Source organism: Haliotis rufescens, unplaced genomic scaffold, assembly GCF_023055435.1.
Source record: "Haliotis rufescens isolate VD_foot unplaced genomic scaffold, xgHalRufe1.0.p SCAF_20, whole genome shotgun sequence".
In the NCBI taxonomy this organism is placed as follows: Eukaryota; Metazoa; Mollusca; class Gastropoda; order Lepetellida; family Haliotidae; genus Haliotis; species Haliotis rufescens.
The window spans coordinates 20147678-20171836 of record NW_025963891.1 but is presented as its reverse complement, the minus strand read 5'-3'; the positions used below and the strand labels follow the sequence as shown (position 1 = coordinate 20171836).

At 38.9% G+C, this 24159-nt stretch overlaps 1 protein-coding gene across 2 annotated transcripts in view; it reads left to right on the top strand.

The window, feature by feature from the left end:
- LOC124137424 (calcyphosin-like protein) overlaps positions 1-24159 on the top strand; it is an 86192-nt gene that overhangs the window by 36851 nt on the left and 25182 nt on the right. Inside the window, exon 1 of one of the 2 annotated variants that reach the window (XM_046503716.2) lies at positions 17647-18857. The exons of the other annotated variant lie outside the window; for it this stretch is intronic. Coding sequence (XP_046359672.1) covers positions 18494-18857 — 364 coding nt within the window. The 5' untranslated portion in view covers positions 17647-18493. Of the gene's footprint in view, positions 1-17646; positions 18858-24159 lie in introns of those variants that run through there. 2 annotated transcript variants of the gene reach the window in all.

Here is a 24159-nt window from a genome sequence, read left to right as displayed (position 1 = left end):
TAATAGGACAACCTATATATACAGTAAACTACGGTTATAACGAACTCAAAGGGACCACTAATTTTAGTTCGTTATAACCGTAGTTCGTTATAAGCATATATACATCTATATATACAAATGGCCGGGACAAAATATATGTTCGTTATTGCGGTCAGTTCGTTATAAGCGTGTTCGTTATAACCGTAGTTTACTGCAATTGAGTCAGGAGCAGACAATTCATTGATTGATATAATGAGCATCAGTCTACGCAATTGGGATACGATCACAAGCCATCAACAAGAAGCCACCAAGCCTAACCACCCGATCCATTTAATCTTTTCTAACGACCAACATAGTTTGCCTGGGGTCAGTTCTAACCTCGAATCCTCACATGTTCCCATTTTATTCACCTCTCACGACTAGCAAGAGGGTGGTTGGGCACATTCTACCGCGGGTTCCAACGTCGCCAGACAATTGTAGGGAGTCTTGTCCATTGCTCTTGCAACGCCAGGCCCAGTTCGGCTAATGTAGCGGGTGACCTTTGATGTCGGCATACACGTTTCCAGATCATGTCCCAGATGTGCTCTTTGAGGGAAAGGTCAGGACTCATGGCTGGCCATTGTATTCTGGTGATGATTTGGGTGCCCTCAGTTACGATACATGCACAGTGGGCACGAGCCTTATGTCTTGAAAGACAAACCGTGGGCTCCCGTGGACGCTCCAGTATGATGTCACGGTGGTACTGTCCAGTGACACTTCCATGGACAATACACAGGGCCTGATAGATATCATCACAGGCCAACCGCCAAATATATCATGTTGCCTTACGTTGACGTTCGCTTTCAGAAACGTTTACGCCTTTCCAGTAAGCCCAGAATGAATCTGGATTCATCGGAAAACACGACTCGAGACCAACGGCAATTCTCCCGGTTTCTACGCTCTAAACACCATTGGCGTCTGGCTAGGCTGTCTCGATTCCTTAACGGTGGTACAACACGTGGTCATCGCGCATGCAGACGAATTCTAATCTTTAGGTTTTGGTTATGAAACCGTTCTATATGTCTGGCAGTAATTTTTATACAAATTGTACTTTCTTCTGACGACTGATCATAATATTTATGTTGTATGCCTTATTTTTCCCTTCCCTTTCTTGGGGAGTATATTATTTTTCAAATAAGCTAAAAGGGATTATTTTGTCTCAAATTGTTCCACGCCTGTCTACAGACGTTCCGTTGGTCTATTACATCAATCGATGATGGAGCGATGCTCATGATGTCAATCACTGGATTGTTTGGTCCAAACTCGATTATTCACAGACCGCCGTCATATGAAATATTGCTGAGCGCTAAACAACAACAACAACAACAACAACAACAACAACAACAACAACAACAAAAGCTGACAAACGTTTGTGACATGACATGCTTGTAGAATGAAAATACCCCACACATCTGAGAATCCATCATTGATTTACCATTGATCCGGGCCTTACAAATACATATTGATAGCCTAATTTGCATTGTTATGTCATATTCCCCAGACATCCGTATTTTTATGGGATCGATAGGCGTTCACTGGGGTTATTTATTTTTATTCACATTTATGACCATACCATAGACAGTGCTTCGTAACATTGTTTGTTCACGACGTCCTGATCTGTCAAGATGAAACACGTTACAACTTATTTATGTCGTTTATATGCAGTGACAAACTTTAGAGCAACCATCGACCTGATCTGAGAGAAGAGAATGAATATGATTATTTCCATAATAATCCTCTTAGTTTTGCGATCAATTCTTCAATGTATAGGAATCTAGAAATGAAACCTACAATATGATATTAATAGCTGATTAATTTATTATAAAGCTATTGGAAATGTAAAACATTTTCTGCTAATTTATTCATTGTGCTAATTTATTGTAAATAAAAGCGACAAAACCCTGGCCATAAATCATTTTTATTCATAAGAAATATCGAGAAGTCGATTTATGATTCCGACAATATCATAAACATGTGTTTTTGAATCAGTTTGAAATACTGATGATATCAGGTGTTCGCCCAAAGGTGAGCCTATAAAAAACAAGTCTGTCTTTCGCCTACAAAAACATAGGGGACATATGGTACACATCAAAATAGCGAATTACATCGGACACCATTTTTGTCACTGATACGTCAGATTTGGAAATGCCCTCCACATTTTTTGGAAGCTTTACTGAGGCTTTGAATGTTGTAACCTTGATCAAGCAACTTTTGAGCAAGAGTCGCATGGTGCTCTCCAGAATCTTCGAGGAATAGCATGCTCGATTGTACGTCAAAAATTGTGAAATGTAGACTGGAGCTGCTGCAATATTGCTCGACAGAAAGGGGAAGCTGGTTATTGCGAAGTCATCTCTCCCGTCGTACATACCGCCTCCGTGGTCTAGTGGTAGAGCGTCCGCCTGGAGAGCGGAAGGTCCGGGGTTCGTTAAAAGATGGTACTTGTTGTTACCCTGTCTGGCGCTCGGCATTAAGGGGCTAAAATAAGGACTGGTCGGCTCGTAGTCAGTATACTTTATCTGAGTGGGATACTCCTGTTAAACTGCGGCATGGTATCTCAGTGAGCTAGCACTATAAATCGGCATCAGTCCGGACTAGTTCAAGCAGCCACACAAACTCACACACGTACATGCACGTCGCTATATAAGTGCGATAATCTTGGACGCGACGTTAAACCCCATTTCACCTCCCGTCGTACAGTCGTGTGGAGAGATTTTCGTTCCTCTGAATCCTTATGCATTGATCAAAACATGAAATAGATGAGGCGGTCTCACTAGTGTTTGAACAGCTGTTCATTCCATTTACATGTATCATGTATTTGTGTTTGGAAATATCTGTTTCAATATGGGACATTAAACATTCTCGGGGGTAACATACATACAATAAACTACGGTTATAACGAATTTAAAGGGACCACTTATTTTAGTTCGTTATAACCGTAGTTCGTTATAAGCATATATAGCATATATACAACAAATGGCCGGGACTTAAAAATAAGTTCGTTATATCAGTCAGTTCGTTATAAGCGTGTTCGTTATAACCGTAGTTTACTGTACTTAAACTGTGTCTGTCAAAGGAGCAGTTGATACCATTGAAATGATGTACTCACTGACAGCAATTACAATGTATGTCATAAACAGCATTAGTGTCATGTGTTAAAATAGTGGAGAAATCTGACCCAGATAGTGGAATAAATTGTTATTTTACTCGAACTAAACATTTTACTTGGCCTTTGGTTACAGACTAAAAATCAGCAAAAAAACACTATTTCTCGTATCCAGTTAATGCATCTCGGAAAGTCATATATTCGTGACATGAGCGAGTCAGATTGCGTTTAAAATTATTATGAGATGACCGCTCTTATGACGTCATTCCCTATACCGTTAGGTAGCACGTGCGTGTTTGCGCTGTTCCTTCTACCGTTGTGCCGCCCTCAGTTCAAGATATCAACTTGTACACAGAACAACATCATAGTTTCTTACAACTTTTTTCAGTGGTGGGAATAGAAATATCAAACAGCAGATATTGTTGGGTACAGGGTATTCATTGTCGTATACCGTATTGCCATTTAATAGACTATTCTCGATTTTGAGTTATTTTGCAATTCATCGTTCTCATTTGGAGCCAACAGGACTATAATTACCATTGTCCTCTTTTATGTCTTGTCACTGTTGGTTATTCATTGATCCTTCTGTTATGAGTCGAACATTGTACTGTATTTCAGTAGACAGGACATTAATCAGACCGTCGATCGGACCCTTTTCACGGGAAAAATCCAAATTGGCACATAATTCTCTCCTCAAGAGCTTTAATTTCTCACTATGACAGTCAAAGGAGGAAAATTACAAAACAAATTGGACCAAGCAGTGATTTTCTCCAATAACATTATTTCCAAATCATCAAAGCTGTGGAAAATAATGACAGCAACATATTCGGACCTTTTGTAGCTATTCGAAGGAACCAATAAAGGTCATCTTAAGCTGGACAAAATGATTGATTAAATTGAGACCGGTGATAATTGTATACGGGTGCCGGAGAGCTTATTGATCGGTCTTCAGTGCTACATTATTGATGCTAAACTTGAGGTATACTGCAAGCTAGGGCAGCGAAGACTCATACTTGTATTGAAGCCAAGAGTAATGCATTGTACTCGATACAATGATGCTTTCATCCAGGCCATATGTAACAATGAAGATTGTGTTGTAAACGCTTTGTACGTTTCTATTCCAAAGCTCTGTATATCAGGGTTAGTGTTAAGTTTCAACGTTAAATGATACTAGTACAATGATTAAGTTCAGTTTTTTTCCTGTAAGTATTTCTTTTATGTTTTCTTTTGAGTGAAAGAAGAAATTCATTTATTGAAAATTTAGAAGTGGATGGTGGATACGTGTGTTTGTATTCACATTTGAGAAGACCGTGCATCACATTGTGGACCTGAAACAATCAAACCAAACGAAATTGTTACATTTTCTCAGAAAAGCATGCACGTATACGTATGCATAGTACGAACAGGGGCACACCATACGTTTATGGTCGACGATTAGACCACGCAACGGTGACCACGAAACCATGCAGGTGTTACAGTTGTGCCTTTTGGTTTCTCTTGAGATCTGACACTGTAGGTTGTCATCAATATATCAACAGACCTTTCTCCAAATTTGTTTAGAAATGCAGCTACAGTATCAGATCTTGCCACTATGACAAAATTTCATGGACAAAACATAACATGTACTTGTATATGTTCCTTAAAGATAGAAGTATCACCTAAAATGTTAAATACTTCTAACACAAGGTCTGCGAATAGATATTTGACGAGGACACTTTGGTTTTAGTGAGGCTTTTTTAAAAAACACATGAGGCATATTGGTGAGATGTATTCAGTAGTTTGCTGATTAAAATCTGACTGATGACGCATGTTGCTGAATGCAACCCAACGATGGTGGATTTCCATCGATCTGTACACCGCTAACCATCAAACAGCTCTTAATTAGTCCTTATCCTGTATTATTTTCTGACGAAACGTATTTAATTTTGTTTACAAAGTGACATACACATATGGAAATACAGAAACCAAAATAGATTCTGTAATGTCATGAGTTGTACATGTGACTATTCAATTGCAGTGTGTTTTGACTACCTTTTTCATTTGCCTTCTCTGCTTCTTCGCGTAATATGATATATGACTTCTTGCGACCATTAAGTTTGTGTAGTGATATCTTAGACATTTATCAAAATGAGACCAATGTCATATTTATTAAAGATACATGGACGTTCGGAATAAATATATGAAAATAATGAAGGCGCGGTGCTTGACTTTTTTCCAGGTGTATGGTATAATTGAATAAATGATACATTCGTATCATGTGACCATTTCACTCAGGTAATTAAGCGAACCATGCATGGTCTAAATTATTAATTCTAAGGCATACCACTGTGCATTGTGAAGCTATGAACCTGACGTTACGCTCTGTGATATTTTTGAAAACCACAACTTTTTTGTAACAAACATTGGCTGAAAAACCCTTTGAATCTGCCTATTGATTAGAACTGAGAAAGACGCCTTATAAATATATCATATATCAAGTTGATGCTGACGGTTGAATGAGGATCACGCCATGGTGATTCAGGGGAAAAATTGATCCCAACCATCCAATGTATGTCAAGGATATGTGGTTACAGTTGGTGACAGTGACTAATCGTATGTCTCTTTTGTGCATGCTGTCGACCATCGGTTTACCTGGCCTACACTTATTTGCAGACCATAGAGCTATAATATTGCTGACTATAACGTTAAACAACATTCACTCACTAACGCACACAATTTAACTTAATGTATGTTATTGTACTTTGAAACTAACGATTACTCATACAAGTTTATTCTCCAGATTTATGCTTTGTAAATTTCTTCTTTGATATTCACACTGTTCAATATGTAACGTTTTTAACTGATCACATACGTGTAACTGAATATACGAGTAGACCCATCCTTGGCATAAGATCTCCCGTTAAAAGACTTCTCTAACAACGCGGTACACATAATATTTGCCCAGCAGCACTAACTAATGTGCATGTAGAAAGGGGAATACTTATTTCAGAGCATAATAATGACTCTGTATTTAGAATGCGATTTTAGGCGGTGTTTTGTTTTCCGTCGTATTATGTTAACTAACGCTTAATCAATATACACTGTTCTCACCAATGCTGGAACATCTTTACAGCCATAACGGCAATGTAATTATCGGTAACTTTCCATTACCCAAGACAAATACAGTACCGTTTCTTAATGAGCGATGCCATCAAAGTGCCAGAGCATCATTGATTTTGGCTCAGATCAATTATTATGTATCTTTTCGAAGCATAATTTGTCAAAAACGGCTATCGAGTTCCTTCTTGGAGACATTATTATGGAATATCGACTTTGTGTTGTGTAATGAAGTACAGTTAGGTATGTATTGGCCAGACGTGAGTCATTAAGACAGTCATTGTATGGCCTCTTAAAGTTCTGACCTTTTTTGAAGATACCTATTTGTACAAGCATAATGCTTCATTAGAACAAGGTACGTAAGGCAGGTTCTATTCTCGAGTATAGGCCTTTATGTCAATAAAAACGGCAACAAAATCCTTTCCATAATGATAAAAAATATTGATCAACCCCTTAAACCAACATATGCATTGTTCAATATTTGTATATCTATTTACCAATGTGTTATTATTTGAGGGAGTGAATATTGTTTTTAATGTGTGCAGCTGTATTGAAGAACGTTGCTAAATGGGATTCGAAACCTGGAAATCGTCTGGATTATTATTCCCTGGGCATGTTTTTTTTCCTGATACGAATCACAATCCACATTTGAAATAGAAGGCATTGCCATACAAATACCGCACAGGTAATATATAGCGTTTGATTTATACGCATACGTGTATACATCATCCATTGTGTGAATACGTCATAGTGGTCAAGCTTATTTGAATTCACGTTGAAAGAACGTGCAACTGAAAAGTATCGATAACGTTTCGGTTTCACAATTTCGATCAGTATTATGTGTTTTGTGATTTACGGGTGTTATTGAGTATTCTACCATGACATTTAATAATGCTTGATTCTGATTAAAAATATGTTTTCTTTTTGCTACGTAAACCTCTTTTTAATACATTAAGCCTTTTCACACACACACACACACACACACACACACACACACACACACACACACACACACACACACACACACACACAAACGCGCGTATGAATACATCGATAGCCTAAATATCGATACATAAAAAAATAGATGCCGATCGGTCACCCATAGGAATTCTATCACACGCTGGGTCTCCAATACAAGCCAGGTCTCTAATACACGCCGGGTCAACGGCCCCTCTCGCGAAATTAAAAGACGGCCTAGCGTCAAAAAGAGGAAATACGGTAGTTGGATATACGGAAATACGGTTTTGGCGACGATATGACTGTCTAGGCCGTTACCCTGACTGCTTCGATGATGAGATTACAAGACTTAACGTATAAGACTTTTTGCATACAAATGATAATGTTTTTGAAACTGTTAGGGACATGTTCGATGGCGAACAGGCAATTTCCTCAGTTGTTTAAACTGACAATGAAAGTAAAATATTACATTATAAAAAAGTTAAAAAAAATCTTTATTCATGACATAGTGTTGTTTTCAAACCTTTTTGTGGTCTATCCTCATTGGCATCTCCGTCACACACCACCGTTAGGATTTGGGCACCAGAAGACACTGTCCTTCGAAAGGCTATGAAAACAATGTCCCGACATCACTGAAGTCCCTGCCACAGCACAGGCACTTGACCATAACAACTTGTCAAACTTGATGAAATTCACTTCAGAACATGCAAAATTAAGCATGTCATACACGAACCACTGTTCTGGGCCACAACTCTCTCATTGCTGGCGTGAAATCTTGACATTAACTGGTCAAATCCAATCCCTCCTGACAAAATAGCCAGCTCGTCTGCAGCCCATAAAAAGGCTGTTCAGTCATGTTCCAGTTCCATTGGCAACTACGTTGAACCATCAGGCTCGTTCCAAGTAAATCTACACGTTAATGTTGAACCATATCATAGATCGGGGTTGTCATCTTGCTTCGTGTAACTTGTCAGAGGCATAAATTGTAAACAAAAACATTGGAAGCCATTAATTAGCAGTTGTGAGTAACCGTGATGTAGTTGATGTAAGAGAATAACCAGTTTAGATTATCCACCGAAACAGATTTTATTTCCCGTACAGGACAGAATAACTTAAAAAATATATGAATGGACCACGGAAACTCAGTGAGGACACCAGGTGTTTACGAAAAGGTACGCATGTCCTTTCCTATCGGTAGCATCCACTACTCGCACAAATTGCTTTAAAAAGTAAGTATTTATTGCCTTAATGCATGTAACCCTAACCACGTTAATGCTCTTCATACACGAGTGAAAGACTATATTTTGAGTGAGTGAGTGAGTATGGTTTGACGCCGCTTTGAGCAATATTCCAGCAATATCACGGCGGGGGACACCAGAAATGGGCTTCACACAGTGTACCCATGTCGGGAATCGAACCTATGTTTTGAGCCGCTTTCGGAATTGTTCGAATCATATATAGCGGGGGGCACCAGAAATGGATTTCATACATGGTGGGGAATCAAACCCGAGCTGAATCGTGACAATCCAACGCTTTAACCACTAGGCTACCCCACACCCCTCTTCACAAACGAACTGCCAAGTAATTGTTAAAATGTGTCCTGTGCATCTTATATTATTTTAGTGATAGTGCTATGAAAAGCGAATGACTCACACATAGTGACTGCGTTTGAAAATCAGTGAAAGCCTACATCATATGGACGAAAGGTCATGTCTTATACCTTTAATCAACATTAATACGGTAATAAATTATAGTCCCTTTGTGTACCTACGATCGGCACACACTGACATTTAGCGAGATATCTTCACTAGCCTAGAGCCCAAAGATTAGGATATCGTCACCGAGCAATAAAACCGAATCGAAAACAGCCAAGATAAAAATACCTAATTAATTTCGAATCAAAATCTTCCATTCGTATATAACAAGAGACCGGGAGAACAAAGATAGGCATAACTTATTAATGCCAGTCTCTTCAGTTCCTATATTCCCCTGAGGTCAGAGCTGACGTATTTGTGTTAAAACTAATGGAATAATTCGAACATTGTTGATGATTTATTCATGAAGCCATGTTTATGTGGCCGATTCATCTGCTTCTCCTGTAACATGCGAATTCATATTCATCTAAAATGACAACCTTGGATATTTAGTGCATATTTCATGCAGTTGGAATAAGCGAAAAACGTATTTAATTAAAACTAACATGGAAAATGTCAAGTGTGACTCGTCTTGTTTCCATATGTTCAAAGACAATATCCACTGGATCATCAATGGGAAGATTTTGTTTTGCGGATAATGATGCCACGCTAAACAAAAGGAAAATCAGATATCTCAGGTACTATTTACATACCAGTATAAAATACCACTTGACGTGTCTTTGTATTGAGAAATTGAGAGATATTATTCAGCGTGTGTATGATGCGACTGTCTGAATATTCTATCTCATACATTATGACACGAGTTCCTTTATGATAAATATCTAATGACTTACTGTGAATAGGCCTTCAGCAACCCATTTTTGCCGTAAAAGGCGACTGTGCTTGTCGCGATCGTAAGAGGTGACTAACGGGATCGGGTGGCCAGGCTCGCTGCATGTCATCGTATCCAAATTGCGTGGATCAACAGAATCGATTATTTACAGACCACCGTCATATTGCTTGAATATTGCTGAGTGCGGCGTTAAACAACAAACAAACAAACAAACAAAACTAACTGTAAGGAATAAGATGGAAGTTCAATGTTAAGAGAGTGTGTTTCTTGTAACGACGCTTTGCACAGTATTTCAGTAATTCACGGCATCACAGCTTGATGGTGGAGAAAAGTCCAAAATAAGTCACATTGGTGAATCTCAAGGCAATAGTATGGTGTAGACAAATCAAGAAATATAGTCAGGACGAACAGGGGATTTAAACTAATGATCATAGGCTTCGGTCACATCTAAAGAACGTAACACTTTATACACAGCGAATTGCGGCGCCAAAACGCTGTTCAGCGTTAGGCAACAAGCAATTACTTTTTCATGCAAATTTTGTGAGTGGCGGTGTCACCGGTAGGGCAGGACATGCTTACCCTTTTCGCGAGCACCTGATTTTCAGTGATCCATTCACATAATTTGTACTGCTATTTTGCCTCTTGCAATCAGTGGAATCGCTTTCTGCAGATAATCGATACTGGTTATTCTCTGACGTTGACGTTATATATTTACACGACCAGGCCTCCCGTGGCCCCAATATTGAGAGAAGCCAACAATGTTAGTATGATGTCAGCCATCGGAGGCTGTGATGTCATCACGGAATGCAACGTCTTTACAGAGGATGTGGACAATGATGACTATATTACCTTATGACGTCGGGCACAGAGACCAATAGTAATACGATGACAACGTATGTTAAAAGAAATTCCAAAACGGTTTGCTGGCTATTTCAGAATTAATGGTCATTATACATAGCCAACAACATCTGCATCGGTCATTGATAATAGTCCTCCTTGAAATACAAAACCGAAAACATGCCAGTGACACATGGGGTGTGAGATACGTGAATTTCTCCTTTCCCATTATAGTCGTCTGTGTTGATGACAATCTCAGGTAATGCAACCTCAATGCTTAATAGTTGCTTGAATCAATTGCGCGTTTATATGCGTTTAGATTTGGTGAAGTATTCACAGTGGAAATGTTTGTAATAAGAAGAATGTCATTATACTTTACGTTCGGGTATTTGCATGACATTTGTCGCTCGAAAGTCTCAGTGGCGCCAGTGTGACTAATGTTTTATTTTCTTCTCGGATTAACGTGCATCCTAGCATTTATGCCCCTAAGACCGTTCACCGCATTCACCCATGATTGTTGATGTCGCCCATTTCAATGTGTAGGTCAATCACCGTCCTTAATAGCACTCCCCAGAATACGTATCCATAAGAACAAGATTTGTTAACCATTTACAAAGAATGATTTGGACGAGCACAGTGCTCCGTAATGACATGGCTAAAAGGTGAACAACCGCCCAAATGTTCTGCTCCATGCTTCCAGCATGGCTTCTTCATTTGCACCTGTGACGGTCATGTAATGCTAAACTTATACTGTCAGTCTTTCATACACGGTTACTCGCTGCAAAAGGGATTCCGGGTCGGAAAGCCTAACTTGTTACAGGACCTGGACAACGGGTGGGTCCTTGGTTGGTTGGTTTGTTGGTTAACGCCGCACTCCAATATTCCAGCTATATGACGGCGGTCTGGACCAGACAATCCAGTGATTAATATCCTCAGCATCGATCCACGCAATAGGGATCGATGACATGCATCAACTAAGTCAGCGAGCCTGACCACCCGATCCCGTTAGTCGCCTCTTACGACAAGCATAGTCGCCTTTTACGGCAAGCATGGGTTGCTGAAGACCTACTCTAACCCGGATCTTCGCGGATCACGTGGGTCCATGACCATGCTGTGAATCATGGGATGACTTGTCTACACTCAAACTGCCGGGCAAAAAACGTATACACCCCTGTGGTATGGTAGCTAAAAATGCAACCAAAAAGAAATAGTTATTCGATGGTGATGTATTTGATACGGGCATCGTAGTTTGCAGTGTTTTTGGCGACGTTTTTTAGCTTAGCAACGTTATGATAACGTGGGTACTTTTTAAGTGTACACTTTCTTTTGACCAGCGGTTTATGTACATGCCACCGTTAGACCATCTATTGCTGACTGCGATGTAACCAAGCAACCAGACAAACGAATAAACAAACAAACATTACACGACGTGGTCCTATATTAGTGCCTTCAACGTATGTTGATATACATGCTGAATCTATTTACATAAAGCACATTAAATTATTCGCATAATACATTTTCTGATGTAGATTCGGTTATATACAGGACGCCTTCATACAACTCGAATATTACTGAGTGCCACTTTCAACAAAAAAACTAACAAACAAACAAACAAACAAACAAACAAAGAAAATATAAAAAATATGACCTGTACATTGGTATAACGGTACATACACCAGAAAGAGAGATCAGGTTACCGACAGCACGCCGCGGGCAGGATGAGCTCTCATTTAATCTCCGTTACACATACTCAACGTGATAAATGACTTTACCGTTTCGCTACCATCTGGTAGCAGGGTCGAAGAGACCTCCAGCAGTTAAACGTATGGTCTATGTCACATGTTGCCTTGGGGTCTTAGTCATGGTGATCAATTGTTACATAATACGCCATTTGCCATTTCGATTTTCATGCCCAACGTGCATTCTTTACATCAGTTTGTTTGCTTCAGAATAACTATGCTCAAAACAGCACATTAAAAGCACCTGAGTTAATACAGTACTTACATACAGCCAATTAATCCTAAATACTAATTAAATAACTCAATTTTATCATTACAATCACTGATATCATGACACAAAACTGCGATGTACATGTACATGTGCACCTTTGTATCAAAGAACAAGGTAGAATAAAGGTCATCTTGTGCACAGTATCTAACCTGCAAAATTTAAGAAATGAGCAAAACGTTTATATTATGATTAAGATATGTTCACATGAATGAGAACTAAATTGTCTGACAACATCAAATACAAAGGTGGGGCGGTCGGGTAGCCTAGTGGTTAAAGCGATCGCTCGTCACGCCGAAGACCCGGGTTCGATTCCCGACATGGGTACAATGTGTGAAGCCCATTTCTGGTGTCCCCCGCCGTGATATTGCTGGAATATTGCTAAAAGCGGCGTAAAAGCACACTCTCACTCACTCACTCAAAATACATAGGTTGAATATTGTGTGCCAAAAAAAGTTGATTTAAGAGGTTTTTATGACGCTTCTTTAGATTAAGGACAATTCGTCAAAAATGAACGCAAGCGTCATCTGAAGTTCACGAAGAAAACAAAATGTGAAATGCTGGACTTCCTCATTGATAACAATTATGTTGGATTTGGAGACTTAGACATGACGAAGACATCCCTGTTACGGCATAGTACAGTTTGTATATTGTCGCCGGCATTCCAACATTCACGGCACCTATTGTCTCCAATCGGCACATATTATCGCCGGCGGCGATATATGCCGGGGATGCAGTGATTTGAAAGGCCATAGATATTATGTTATTAGATGACTCAGATATTGTTAAGGCGGACACCATTATGAAGATGATTACAATATCTTTCATGTGCCCTCAGTGTTCGATTATTATTGCTTCTTCTATGAGAATGGACATGATCTTAAAACTGTTTTTTTTTTAGATACAAATTTAACTAAAGATGTAGATATACGCCCAGAAATTTGTTATTTTATGAATTGGGTAGTGTTGGAATATAGTCTGATACACTAGTTATAAACTAGTGATATAAAGTGATATACTTCAGACATGTACAGACTGCTGTATAATTTAATTTAGTTATCTGTAAAACTTAAGAATGTCTATGTCTATGTACATATTTATCTATGTGACACTTATTTGAATACCACTTCTATTTTGCTAAGCATGTTTATTAATTTATTATATTCTGACGAATGCTGACAATATATGCCGTAACGAATCCCATGGGCACCAATTGATTAATCTGGTTCTTTATGCATATGAATCGGAAGTTCTGCTTGGACTGGCAAAATCAAAACAAGGCAATTTGGCCAAGAAGTTCAACTTAAGCTTTAGGTATATCGCTGATCTGATATTTTTCAATAAAGACCCTTTCCCTTGATTTACCCATCTGAATCAGCACCAGTGAAACCGCCTCACCTGTTTCACACTCAGATATATACATAAAGATCCAGCACTCTCCACAAGACACATGTATGACAAGAAGGATGTCTTCAACTTTCCACAGTCAACTTTCAGTTAATGTCAAACAATATTCCAGCAGCTCCAGTCTTTTGTGTCTACATGTCACAAGTTTTGAGCATGTTCTTTCCACCAAGATTTCAATGAGCGTCATACGACTCTTGCACAAAAGCTGTTTCATCAAGGTTACAACATTCAAGGCCTCAGTGAAGCGTTCTGAAAGTTTGATGGCAAGAGCACGCGGAGGACATTTCCAAATTTGACGCATCAGTGACAAAAATTATGTCCGTTACTAATTAGAAAATATTTTGACATTACACAAAATATGTATGAAATTAATTTCCTTTTTAATAGTAAAAGGTTAGGAACGCTGAGAAAATTATCCAAATTCTGCAAAATTATAATGCTGCTATTTAACCTTATCAATTTGTCTCGTAACTGAACTCTATCCTGTATCCTTATTTACTGAAACCACTTCTCGGTGAATCTGTGGACGTATATTGAATATTTGTATATAGTGATAACATTGGTATATCAATGCTGTACCTCCAATGCCACTGATAGCGGCATGAGTGTAATACAGTTCAGTTCAGACGCAATTGATTAATTCCCTATTTTTTCCCAAAGTCGGAATCATACATTGGACTCTGTTCTCAGCAGATAAATCTTATGAATATGGAAATGATTTGTCGCTTTTAGCTATTTTTTTAACATGAGCAAGCCTTGGACATAAACAGTTGCAAACATAAGCAAAAACATATCTTGGGTCACGGATACTCAAACAAAGATTTTCATTTGACGTTCTAAAGATATGTCTTTTTCACTCATTTTAACCACATGTGCGATCTGACCACGTCAGAAGTCCAAAACTAGCAAGTGTCAGAAAGACAGAAAAAGCAAGGTGTCAGCCATTTGAACATACCTGACACTTGTCAGACCAATATTCCGAACTATTTTCAATGTGCCACAAAGATCCAATTTCCTCCTCTTACAATGTCTATAAACATTGCGTTTTCACATTTGCAGACATCATCACAAGAATGTTTGCTTTTGAAAATAGCGATTACTGAAGTCGGGATCAAATGATATTTCCTTGTATCATCTTGTAATCAATTAATAATATATACCTAAATTGTTGATATATACCCATATTGTCAATCTTCTTATTGATTGTATAGTTTCTGTCGCTTCATAAGATGTGAAACCCAAAGTACCGAGCTAGACTGAATGGTTGTTTGTTTTAGCGTATGTTCTGCAGCTTATGGCCCGGAGAGCGGAAGTTTGGGAGTTCGATCAATGGCCACGTCATACCAAAAGACGTTAAAAGATGGAACTAGTTAAACAGCTATTGTTTCGGACAAGTACATGCAGCCACACACACACACACACACACACACACACACACACGAACGAACAGTATCAGCTTATTTCACGTGAATTCTGTTCCCAAAGGCGTTGAAGGTACGAAGCATGTTTTCCGTTTGTCATGCGCAAAAAAACCCGAAAATCTATATATACACATTATCGATCCATGAACCCACATATCTATATACCCATATGTACATTTACACACAGTACTTGTTCTTGTGTGCAGTCATAAATATAAACAACAACAATTCACTCAATGCAGTAATTATGGTAACAAAATCTATGCTGTACACATTTAATAGAAAAAAAAGTCAAGCCAAACCAATTCAAAAAGAAATATTTCGATATTATGAAACTACAAAATGTATTGCATATTCAAATTGTAATTATGCAAGTTTCCATGCCTTCTGGTCTCCTCTACGTGTATTATTTAGGAACTCTGTATAACTATGATATATAATCTGTCCATGCTACAAACATACCAATAATGTCACAATAAATCCATGCACACTCTATGTATGATATTGAAATGTAAAATATGATGGAAAAAGGAATAAAGAATAATTTAAAAAAAAAAAAAAAAAATTCTACATCGCTTCTTAGTAATTGGATTTTTTTACACGCTTTTTCCATTATTGCAATTAAAACAGAGATTGTAACGTATGTTCAAGGAACAGGTTAGTTTAGGTAACTGTGTCCGTACCACAACCTCATCACCAATAATCGAAATATACCCTGCTCATGTATTAGCACTAAACTCCGTCTGGTATTTTTCATGAATTCTTAACAGCAATGTAAGGCCACTCACAAATTCAAAGCTCATCACCATTAAAACACAGAGCATAGCTTGCTTTTGAACAACCTGTTTAGGCTCCACTCTACCTCGCCCATAAATTAACCTTGATACACACTTCTCAACGATCCTTACATGGCTCAAACATACTCCATGCCTATCTTACTATCATCTCTAGATCTATGCCACGCACGTTCACTGATGTACAAAAAACATGCATCTGGAACGTATAATCACCAACGTCCATGAAAAGGATTCTGGCCTACATATCGAGTATGTTTGTTTGGAAAAGGTGTGTCGGGTATCTACTCTAAACAGGAAACAAATCGTTTCCTGCACTAAGAAAATCCTTCCCTAGAAAAAAGTCTATTGACAGAACGATGTTGCATTATGTTTCAGTAAAAAGGAACATGACATACTGCTCTTGTTTATCATTCGCCTGAAAGCTCATCCAGCGAACAAACAAACCCGACATATCTCGAAATGATTTAGAGCACCAACTCTGTAACATTATTTATTAAACACAATTCAGACCGTGAGTAGTAAACCTTTAGAAAGACCCCAAGGTTATTACTTGAAAATAGATAACTGACTCAGGTACCAATACACAACATACTCCTAGCATCCGTAAGGTTAGGTACCAGGTACAACTGATTTCTACTCGTACTGAGTCTTTGTATTGAATGTTCGCATGCGAAATGGTGCCAGCAATATCTGTAATTTTGTGATTCATACACCACGTATTTCATCGGGGTAATCTGAACATAAATCTTAACTACCAAACAGCATACACAGCTTTCAATGGGAAGCGTTTGTATACATCGGCCTTGCCTTGATTGTGAGTGAGCGGCGCTTTCTCTGTTAGGTTTCTCCGGTAGACAGTGACTAGGACTAGGGTCTGTTACTTTGTAGACTGATCATTGCGAAGAATGGTATGCTGACCCGTCCTACGGATACCAACCTTACATTTCATATGTACCATGAAAACCAATTCATTGACGTCCTTTTATGTATGCAATAAAATATTCATTCATGAAAATTATTCTCGAAACAGTTGTCTTAACATTGTTAACATTATTATGAAAATAACGTTTTTTATTATCATGACACTATTTTTGTTGTCAACGGCATGTATCGATTAACATGAAATGTTTAATAAAATCCACATTGTCAGAACTTTATTGCCGTGTAGGTACATTCTCCCATTCAGAAAACCTGGCTACTGCTCGAAAACACATGAAGTCACAACCTTAGCAGTTGATATACCCATCCGACGGCCACATTGAGAATACACATAAAGCTCTATTGAAGGACATGTCTAATAAACCATGTGTAACAATATGACATTTCAATCAATGTGGCCCATAGCTCATTTCACCTGCCACTCAAACACGGTGCGTATAATGTCCAGGGTTAGTGACTTAGCCGCGTGCCTTTTGCATTTACATGAATGTACTATTCTGTACTTGTGGGCAAGCGCCTAGCGATTGCTCCTTTCCCCTAATCGATTGCTCGCTCCAGCACAAGACGGTCCAACTTTATTTACACGTTACCACAACAACCATGAATGCGCACGCTTTTCACAATTATGATGTCATGCCATTGACAGGGCAGTCAGCTGGCCACATTTATGTGTAATTCATTGGTGGTGGTCTTGTGTATATGTTTGTGGAATCTGCGTGTTATCAACGTAAACCACAGTGTGTATTGGATACTTGTTCTGCTCTGCTTCCTCCAGGCAAACAGGTGAACTATTGTTTTGATTCAAGACTGTGCGTGGAGTCTCACGGGGGTATGTGCAAGGCTGTATCAGGAGGCACTGGCTAATGACTGTTCAATATGGTTTCTATCATTGATCGGTTCGTGGCATTTAAGACAAGCAGGTTCCAAGGTTGCACAATCGTCATTGGAAATTAGGCAATCATCTCTCCTTATCAAGAAGACATCCAACTCACGACACAGCAATCTCCACCGATCTGGGAGCTGCGTATGCAAAGTTGAAACCCACGCCTTCTAATGAGTGAGAGGCGGAACTAAACTTCATATTCAGAAAAGTTACATGCCGTGAAGTTATATCTGACAAGGGCGCTTCATCCTAGGACAGGACCTTTCAATCTGACAGCCTACTGCAAAAACGTACGTTTGTTAAAAAGTTGTCGTTGGTGCTGAGAGACTGGAAGAACGGTGAGGTAAAAACTAACCTGTTCACTTTGCCATATCAGGAAGTTGGAAACCCCAGCTGCTCGACATATAAAATCATTTAAAACTAGCATCTGGGAGCCCTACGTCTCCCAGTGAGCCTGACGAAGCAAACGAGCGTGGAGTAAATCCATAAGTGTGTAAACAATCCCTCTACCCTCTCGCCAAAGGCCCTCACAGTGGATAACATGGAACCGCGGGGTGAGGCTCTGCTATCCAAGCTCCGAGAGCAGTGCCTCAGTATTAAGGGATGTGGGGGAATCAAACAACTTTCCAGCTTCTTCCGAAAGATGGACGCAGACTTTTCAAAGAAAATATGTTTCAAGGAATTCGCAGACGGTGTCAAACGGTACGGACTATATATGGGCGAGTCAGATTTGCAACTTCTATTCAAACTATTCGACCGCGATGGGAACGGTTCAATTGACTTTCACGAGTTTGTGAACCAGTTAAGAACCCCCATGACGGAGCCACGTGTAAGCGTCATCAATGAAGCGTTTGACAAGCTAGATGTCAACCAAGACGGTGTATTGAAGTTGGACGATCTCAGAGGTGAGATTCATACACATTCCTCAACACTGTAATCTGAAAAGTTTAACCCTATGAGAGCTAATTTTGAGACCTAACTATTCTATTTAACAGTTTGTAGAGTATTCATATTAGTATCTACAGCTTGTTCCCTAGAGATGTTGTCATACGTAATGTGTCGATATTACAATGGAATGCACTTTCAAAAAAAAAAAAAGTACTTCTTTTCACTAATGGTTGTTAGCTGTGTATCACAGCAGAATGAGCTGGAAGTATCCTTATAACAAACTGAGTAGTATAATAATGACGTGTTTTCGCAGCTTAACCCGACCTTAGACAGGACTACATTTATTGGATACACTCAAGTAGTAGTACGTACATCTGATATTTGATAGTCGACCGAGGGACAGCTTTCCAAACTTGTTGAAGAAGCCTCTTTAGGCTACAGTGCTTTGGTTATGTTACAGGAACCTTACGCCTCTGTTAATTGCTAAGGACATAATGATAGCAATTTCCTCACACGTTCACGTTTGGCACGAGGCCCATGCTTAACCGAAATTGAAGATTGGGACCGTTGCGGTGTGCGGTCAGCGTGAAACTGCCATGGCGACAGAATAAATAAACTTAAATACGCTGGGGAGTTTGTGCAATTAAGCAATACCTTTGTATGAAATATTAACAATAGTTTGGGAAATGCTAGCTGCATATTTGCTATGTGCATCATCATGAGCTTTATATTGTGGGTAATTGTATTTTCCATATCCAGTTAACGTTGATCAGATCAGGTCCCGTCTATTTGCTGTATATATGTTGTAAATGTGCTTATAACGATCTGCGGTTATAACGAACTAAATTAAGTGGTGCCCTTGAGTTCGTTATAACCGTAGTTTTCTGTAATTCCCCAGAGAGTTGTGTTAACTATACGCCAAAGTAAACCTTTATGGAAATTAGCATAATGTTTGGCATTTGCAGGACACATCACAGGTAATTCATACATAGTAATTTATCATCCGGTTTGTCGTATGTATGATTGTGTACAAAGATGCTGAGATTCAGCGAAAAAAAAAACTAAAACGCTGGCAGCACATGAACCGTCTTGCCGGTGCAATACAGAACCTAGTTAATTACTTGGCTGAGATGATAAGATTGATTTCATATTAGCTTCATCTTGGAAGAATTAATTAGGACATCCTTTATCAACTACATGTATGTTCGGGGTAAAAGCCAGTATGCGTTTAATGTGTTGATGTATCTCTGATATTGGAGAAAAGTGTTATGTCATACAAACCTCGAACCTGCACGATGAGGTTGAATTGCCAACGCCTTTTTTATGTGCGAATGATAGTGGCGCCATCTCTTGATAACGATGAGACTTTCGATGCGGAAAGTGTGCTGGTTGTGTCAATTTTCATTTTCTGCCTGCGTTCATGGTCCTCGCATATGTCAATACGATAAGTACTAAGCTAACGCATTCTTCCTGCGAAATGCAACACTATGTAACAATAGAAGGGTTGGTTCATAATGAAGTATTCATTCTTATTTCTTTCCCGTATGGCACTGCTCTTTTGAAATTAGATCACTCCAGATGTTAACTAGCTACAAGGAAACTCCGATGGCTGGAGTTGTATTTTTACCAGGGAGGTGATAACGTCACACCAGATGTTATCAGAACCTAAATTGTACCTTATCATTGTTTGTCAATGCAACTTTTTGAATATTCTTTTTATTTATTAAAGTACTTTACAACGAAAGACAGTTATATATTTTCTCGGGGCTTGCATCTTTCCATTTCCGACAATTCATTCATTCATTGGTCGGTCGCTAACTGTTGATGGGTACACCAGAAGGCCCTGCTCCGTATTTACAGTTCACCAAGGAAGTCGCTCTGAGAATAAACATACCAATCGAGAATGTCAATAGAACCAAGAGCTATGACCTCTACGGTTCGACTCAAGCTTTCAACGACAAACTCCAATCTCATGTCACTGTCGACACTTGCACGTCTCCCTGCTGATTCCTGCAAACAATTGATTGCACTTTCCACAGTTGTGCCCTAGACACAATTAACACCTATGTGTTTACACAGTCAAAGGTGTTTCATATCCCGGGCACAATAGGCCTACTTTATATCCAATGAAACGAACTGAATGGGGGAACAATAGCAACACTGAATGTGGTTCTGAACATGAAGAAACATGTTTCAAACAACGTTAATGTCAGGGGACAAAGATATAGACGTTTGGTTTGTGAAGTTCAACAAGAGAAGGACCTAATTGTTACATGATCTAAAATCATTGTTCATAAAGTGAACTGAGCCCATTGTTTGATATTTATCTGGAGAATGTTTACTGAGAATGTAACTTTAGTCCTGAATTGTATCTTAAAACTTGAAAGTTTCTAAGGCGACACAGATTCTGAATGATGTGCTAGTCGTTGATGTAAGTTTCCTGGTTATTCTTAGGGAACACTCGCTGCATTAATGGTATATGTACATAACACTGGATGTGTTTGAATTCTTCACAACGTCGGTCATAGCATCTCGTCCTTGGGGTGTTGGGTAGCATTGTGTGAAAGGGGGTATGTCCTATTCTCCGCGATCTGGTGCTGATTTTGTATCCAACTATGACATTGTCTGTATGTAATTAGGTTGATCGTTAACTGCTTGTTGATATTATAATACATGGTTTGATTTTACGGACAAACAGCGATATTGAATAAATTCAACCACATTTTGTTGGAAAGCCAGTTGAGTCGCATCACACCAAAGGCCAAGGTTCGATTCACTGAATGTGCGAAGACGTTATTGATGTCCTTTGTATTGCTGTGATATTGCTGCAAGAGGATACAACCCCCTTCCCTCATTTAGGCATGAATTGCGCACAGGATAGGAATAACCGAGTTCATAAAATGTTATGTGCACTTGTGCAAATATCACTTCACGCGCACCAGTATATTGTTTCAATCACCCGGACGGCATTGTCGACGTTTTTCGAATCTTATTGAGACATGAGGACATAATGACGTCACAATAGAAACGACGTCATAGCTGAAACTTGTTTACGTCATTCGACAATGTGGTTTTCGAAGATTGCGGTTATGATCAGTGCATTTTTTAAAAAGGGAGCTCAAAAGGATTAAGAAATTATTACACTCGCATGTGTGTCATATTGATTTTACGAAACTCATGTAAGAATTCATGTATTCTTATTGATTATAAAAAAACCAAATATATCGCATGAATCAGAACATAGAAACAGCATGTATTCCCCGTCATCACAGCTGGTTGTAATGTACACTGATGCATTAGTGTAGAATTAGTCATGTGAAGATGATCATGATGAAATGAGGTGATATGATGTCCAATACCTGATCACTATCGATGAAACGTTAGATGTCTTTGACGAAGGAACAGTTTGTCATTGGAAACAACACACCACAAACAATTGAAAGTATATTGGACGAGCGGAAGATCGAGCTTGAGCACCAAAGGCAATCAATTAATTGTCCATAAAAGTATGTGAACTGTTAAAAAAAATCAATTCTTCTGTTGTGGTCCCTGGGGCTGTGACCACATTCCAAGATCTATAGCGTGCTCCAGAGAATTGCAAAGGTGGCATCATGATACCGGAACATCACGAAGGTACACGAATCGCGCAATAATTATCCAGGTTTTTTTTATCAACTTCCATAGAATGTCCCTTGCAATATCTGTCTTATTGAGTTGGGCTTCACAGAAGCTTCCCCAATGTCCATTAATTATTCGTACCTAGTAAAATAACAGTCCGCCCATGTCATTTGTTCATGCACTGTCTTTGAGCAGACAAAGAGTTGGAACATCATTTTGCGATAAGCCTCGGGCAGGAAGGAATGCTATTGATCTATGCTGTGGTCACAATTGCAGCATGGTTCATATCTAATATTGGTACAACACCTTCGGCATTTGCACATGATGTTTCTACCGATATGTCAACTCGCACCGACCTTAAAAGGAAAATATAAATTAACGCATGTTTTCTTTCAAGCATCTTTATCAAGGTTGCAATCAATTCCTACAGAGTTATAAAAAATCCATGTTTGATCATTGTGTTTTTTCTCACTCTTCTCGGTACCAAGGTGAATTCTGATTCTTTGAAATATCATTAAGAATCCAGCAGTTGTTCTCTGAAACGAACACCAAACTCTCCGGAGGCCATTGCATTATTTAAGGTAACGGGCAATTGGAAAGCTAAACATAGCCACTGTTGATGAATACCACTCCACCAGAAGCTAGGCATGCCAGGTTTTCGAGATGACACAGTGTTCTCTGTCCCAGGTTGATTCTATAGAAAAAATCATTAACCGGGAATATAGTATACATGCTCGTGAACACAAAAATGCCATTAGCTCTCAATTTGTGCTGTTACGATAAAGAATGTCGGTTGCGTTTTAGCGCTAGCTTTAGGAAGGAAGGTTCTGTTTGCAAATAAATTTATGAAAAGTAGGGTTTCTTTATACATTCATAATGGATAAATTTATGATCACTCTGAATGTCTCCAGTTCAGTCAAAAGAAGGAATTGCCAATAATCAACTGACAATACACATGGCACTTTTAAATATGAAAAAGATGACAAGATACAGGCATGGTATTAAGGGCATGAATGGCCTAATCTATCTATCTATCTATCTATCTATCTATCTATCTATCTATCTATCTATCTATCTATCTATCTAATAAGTAACATTTACATTATCTGAATGAGTGAGTGAGTATACTTTTACGCCGCTTTTAGCAATATTCCAGCAATATCACGGCGGGGGACACCAGAAATGGACTTACATATTGTACCCATGTCGGGAATCGAACCCGGGTCTTTGGCGTGACGAGCGAACGCTTTAACCACCAGGCTACCCGACCGCCCCTTACATATCTGAAGGCGTAACTTCTCATAACGACGCAAAACAACATTCACCTATACACTAATATAGGTGACAACACCGTTCTACATTTGACCTTAAATGGCCTAAACTTGATCACATTCTTTAAATAGACAAATATTTGTTTTGAAGAGAGAATTCTCGAAAAGTTAAAATAGAATATCTTTTTATTAAAATAGATTTTGTGGTACACAAGTACATTTAATAAAGTCCACATAGCACTTGTCTGTGCTTTTAATCACAATAAGTGTAAAGCTTCCTTAGATTTAAAACCATCCTGCTTTGTTCACATCCATGCTAAAAACGATTTGAAGAAACACGACAATGATATTTCGCCCACGGAGGGATCTCACTCCGACATGTTTAATGGTCCGTCGACATCACATAACATTTCAGTCAAATTTGGCTTCG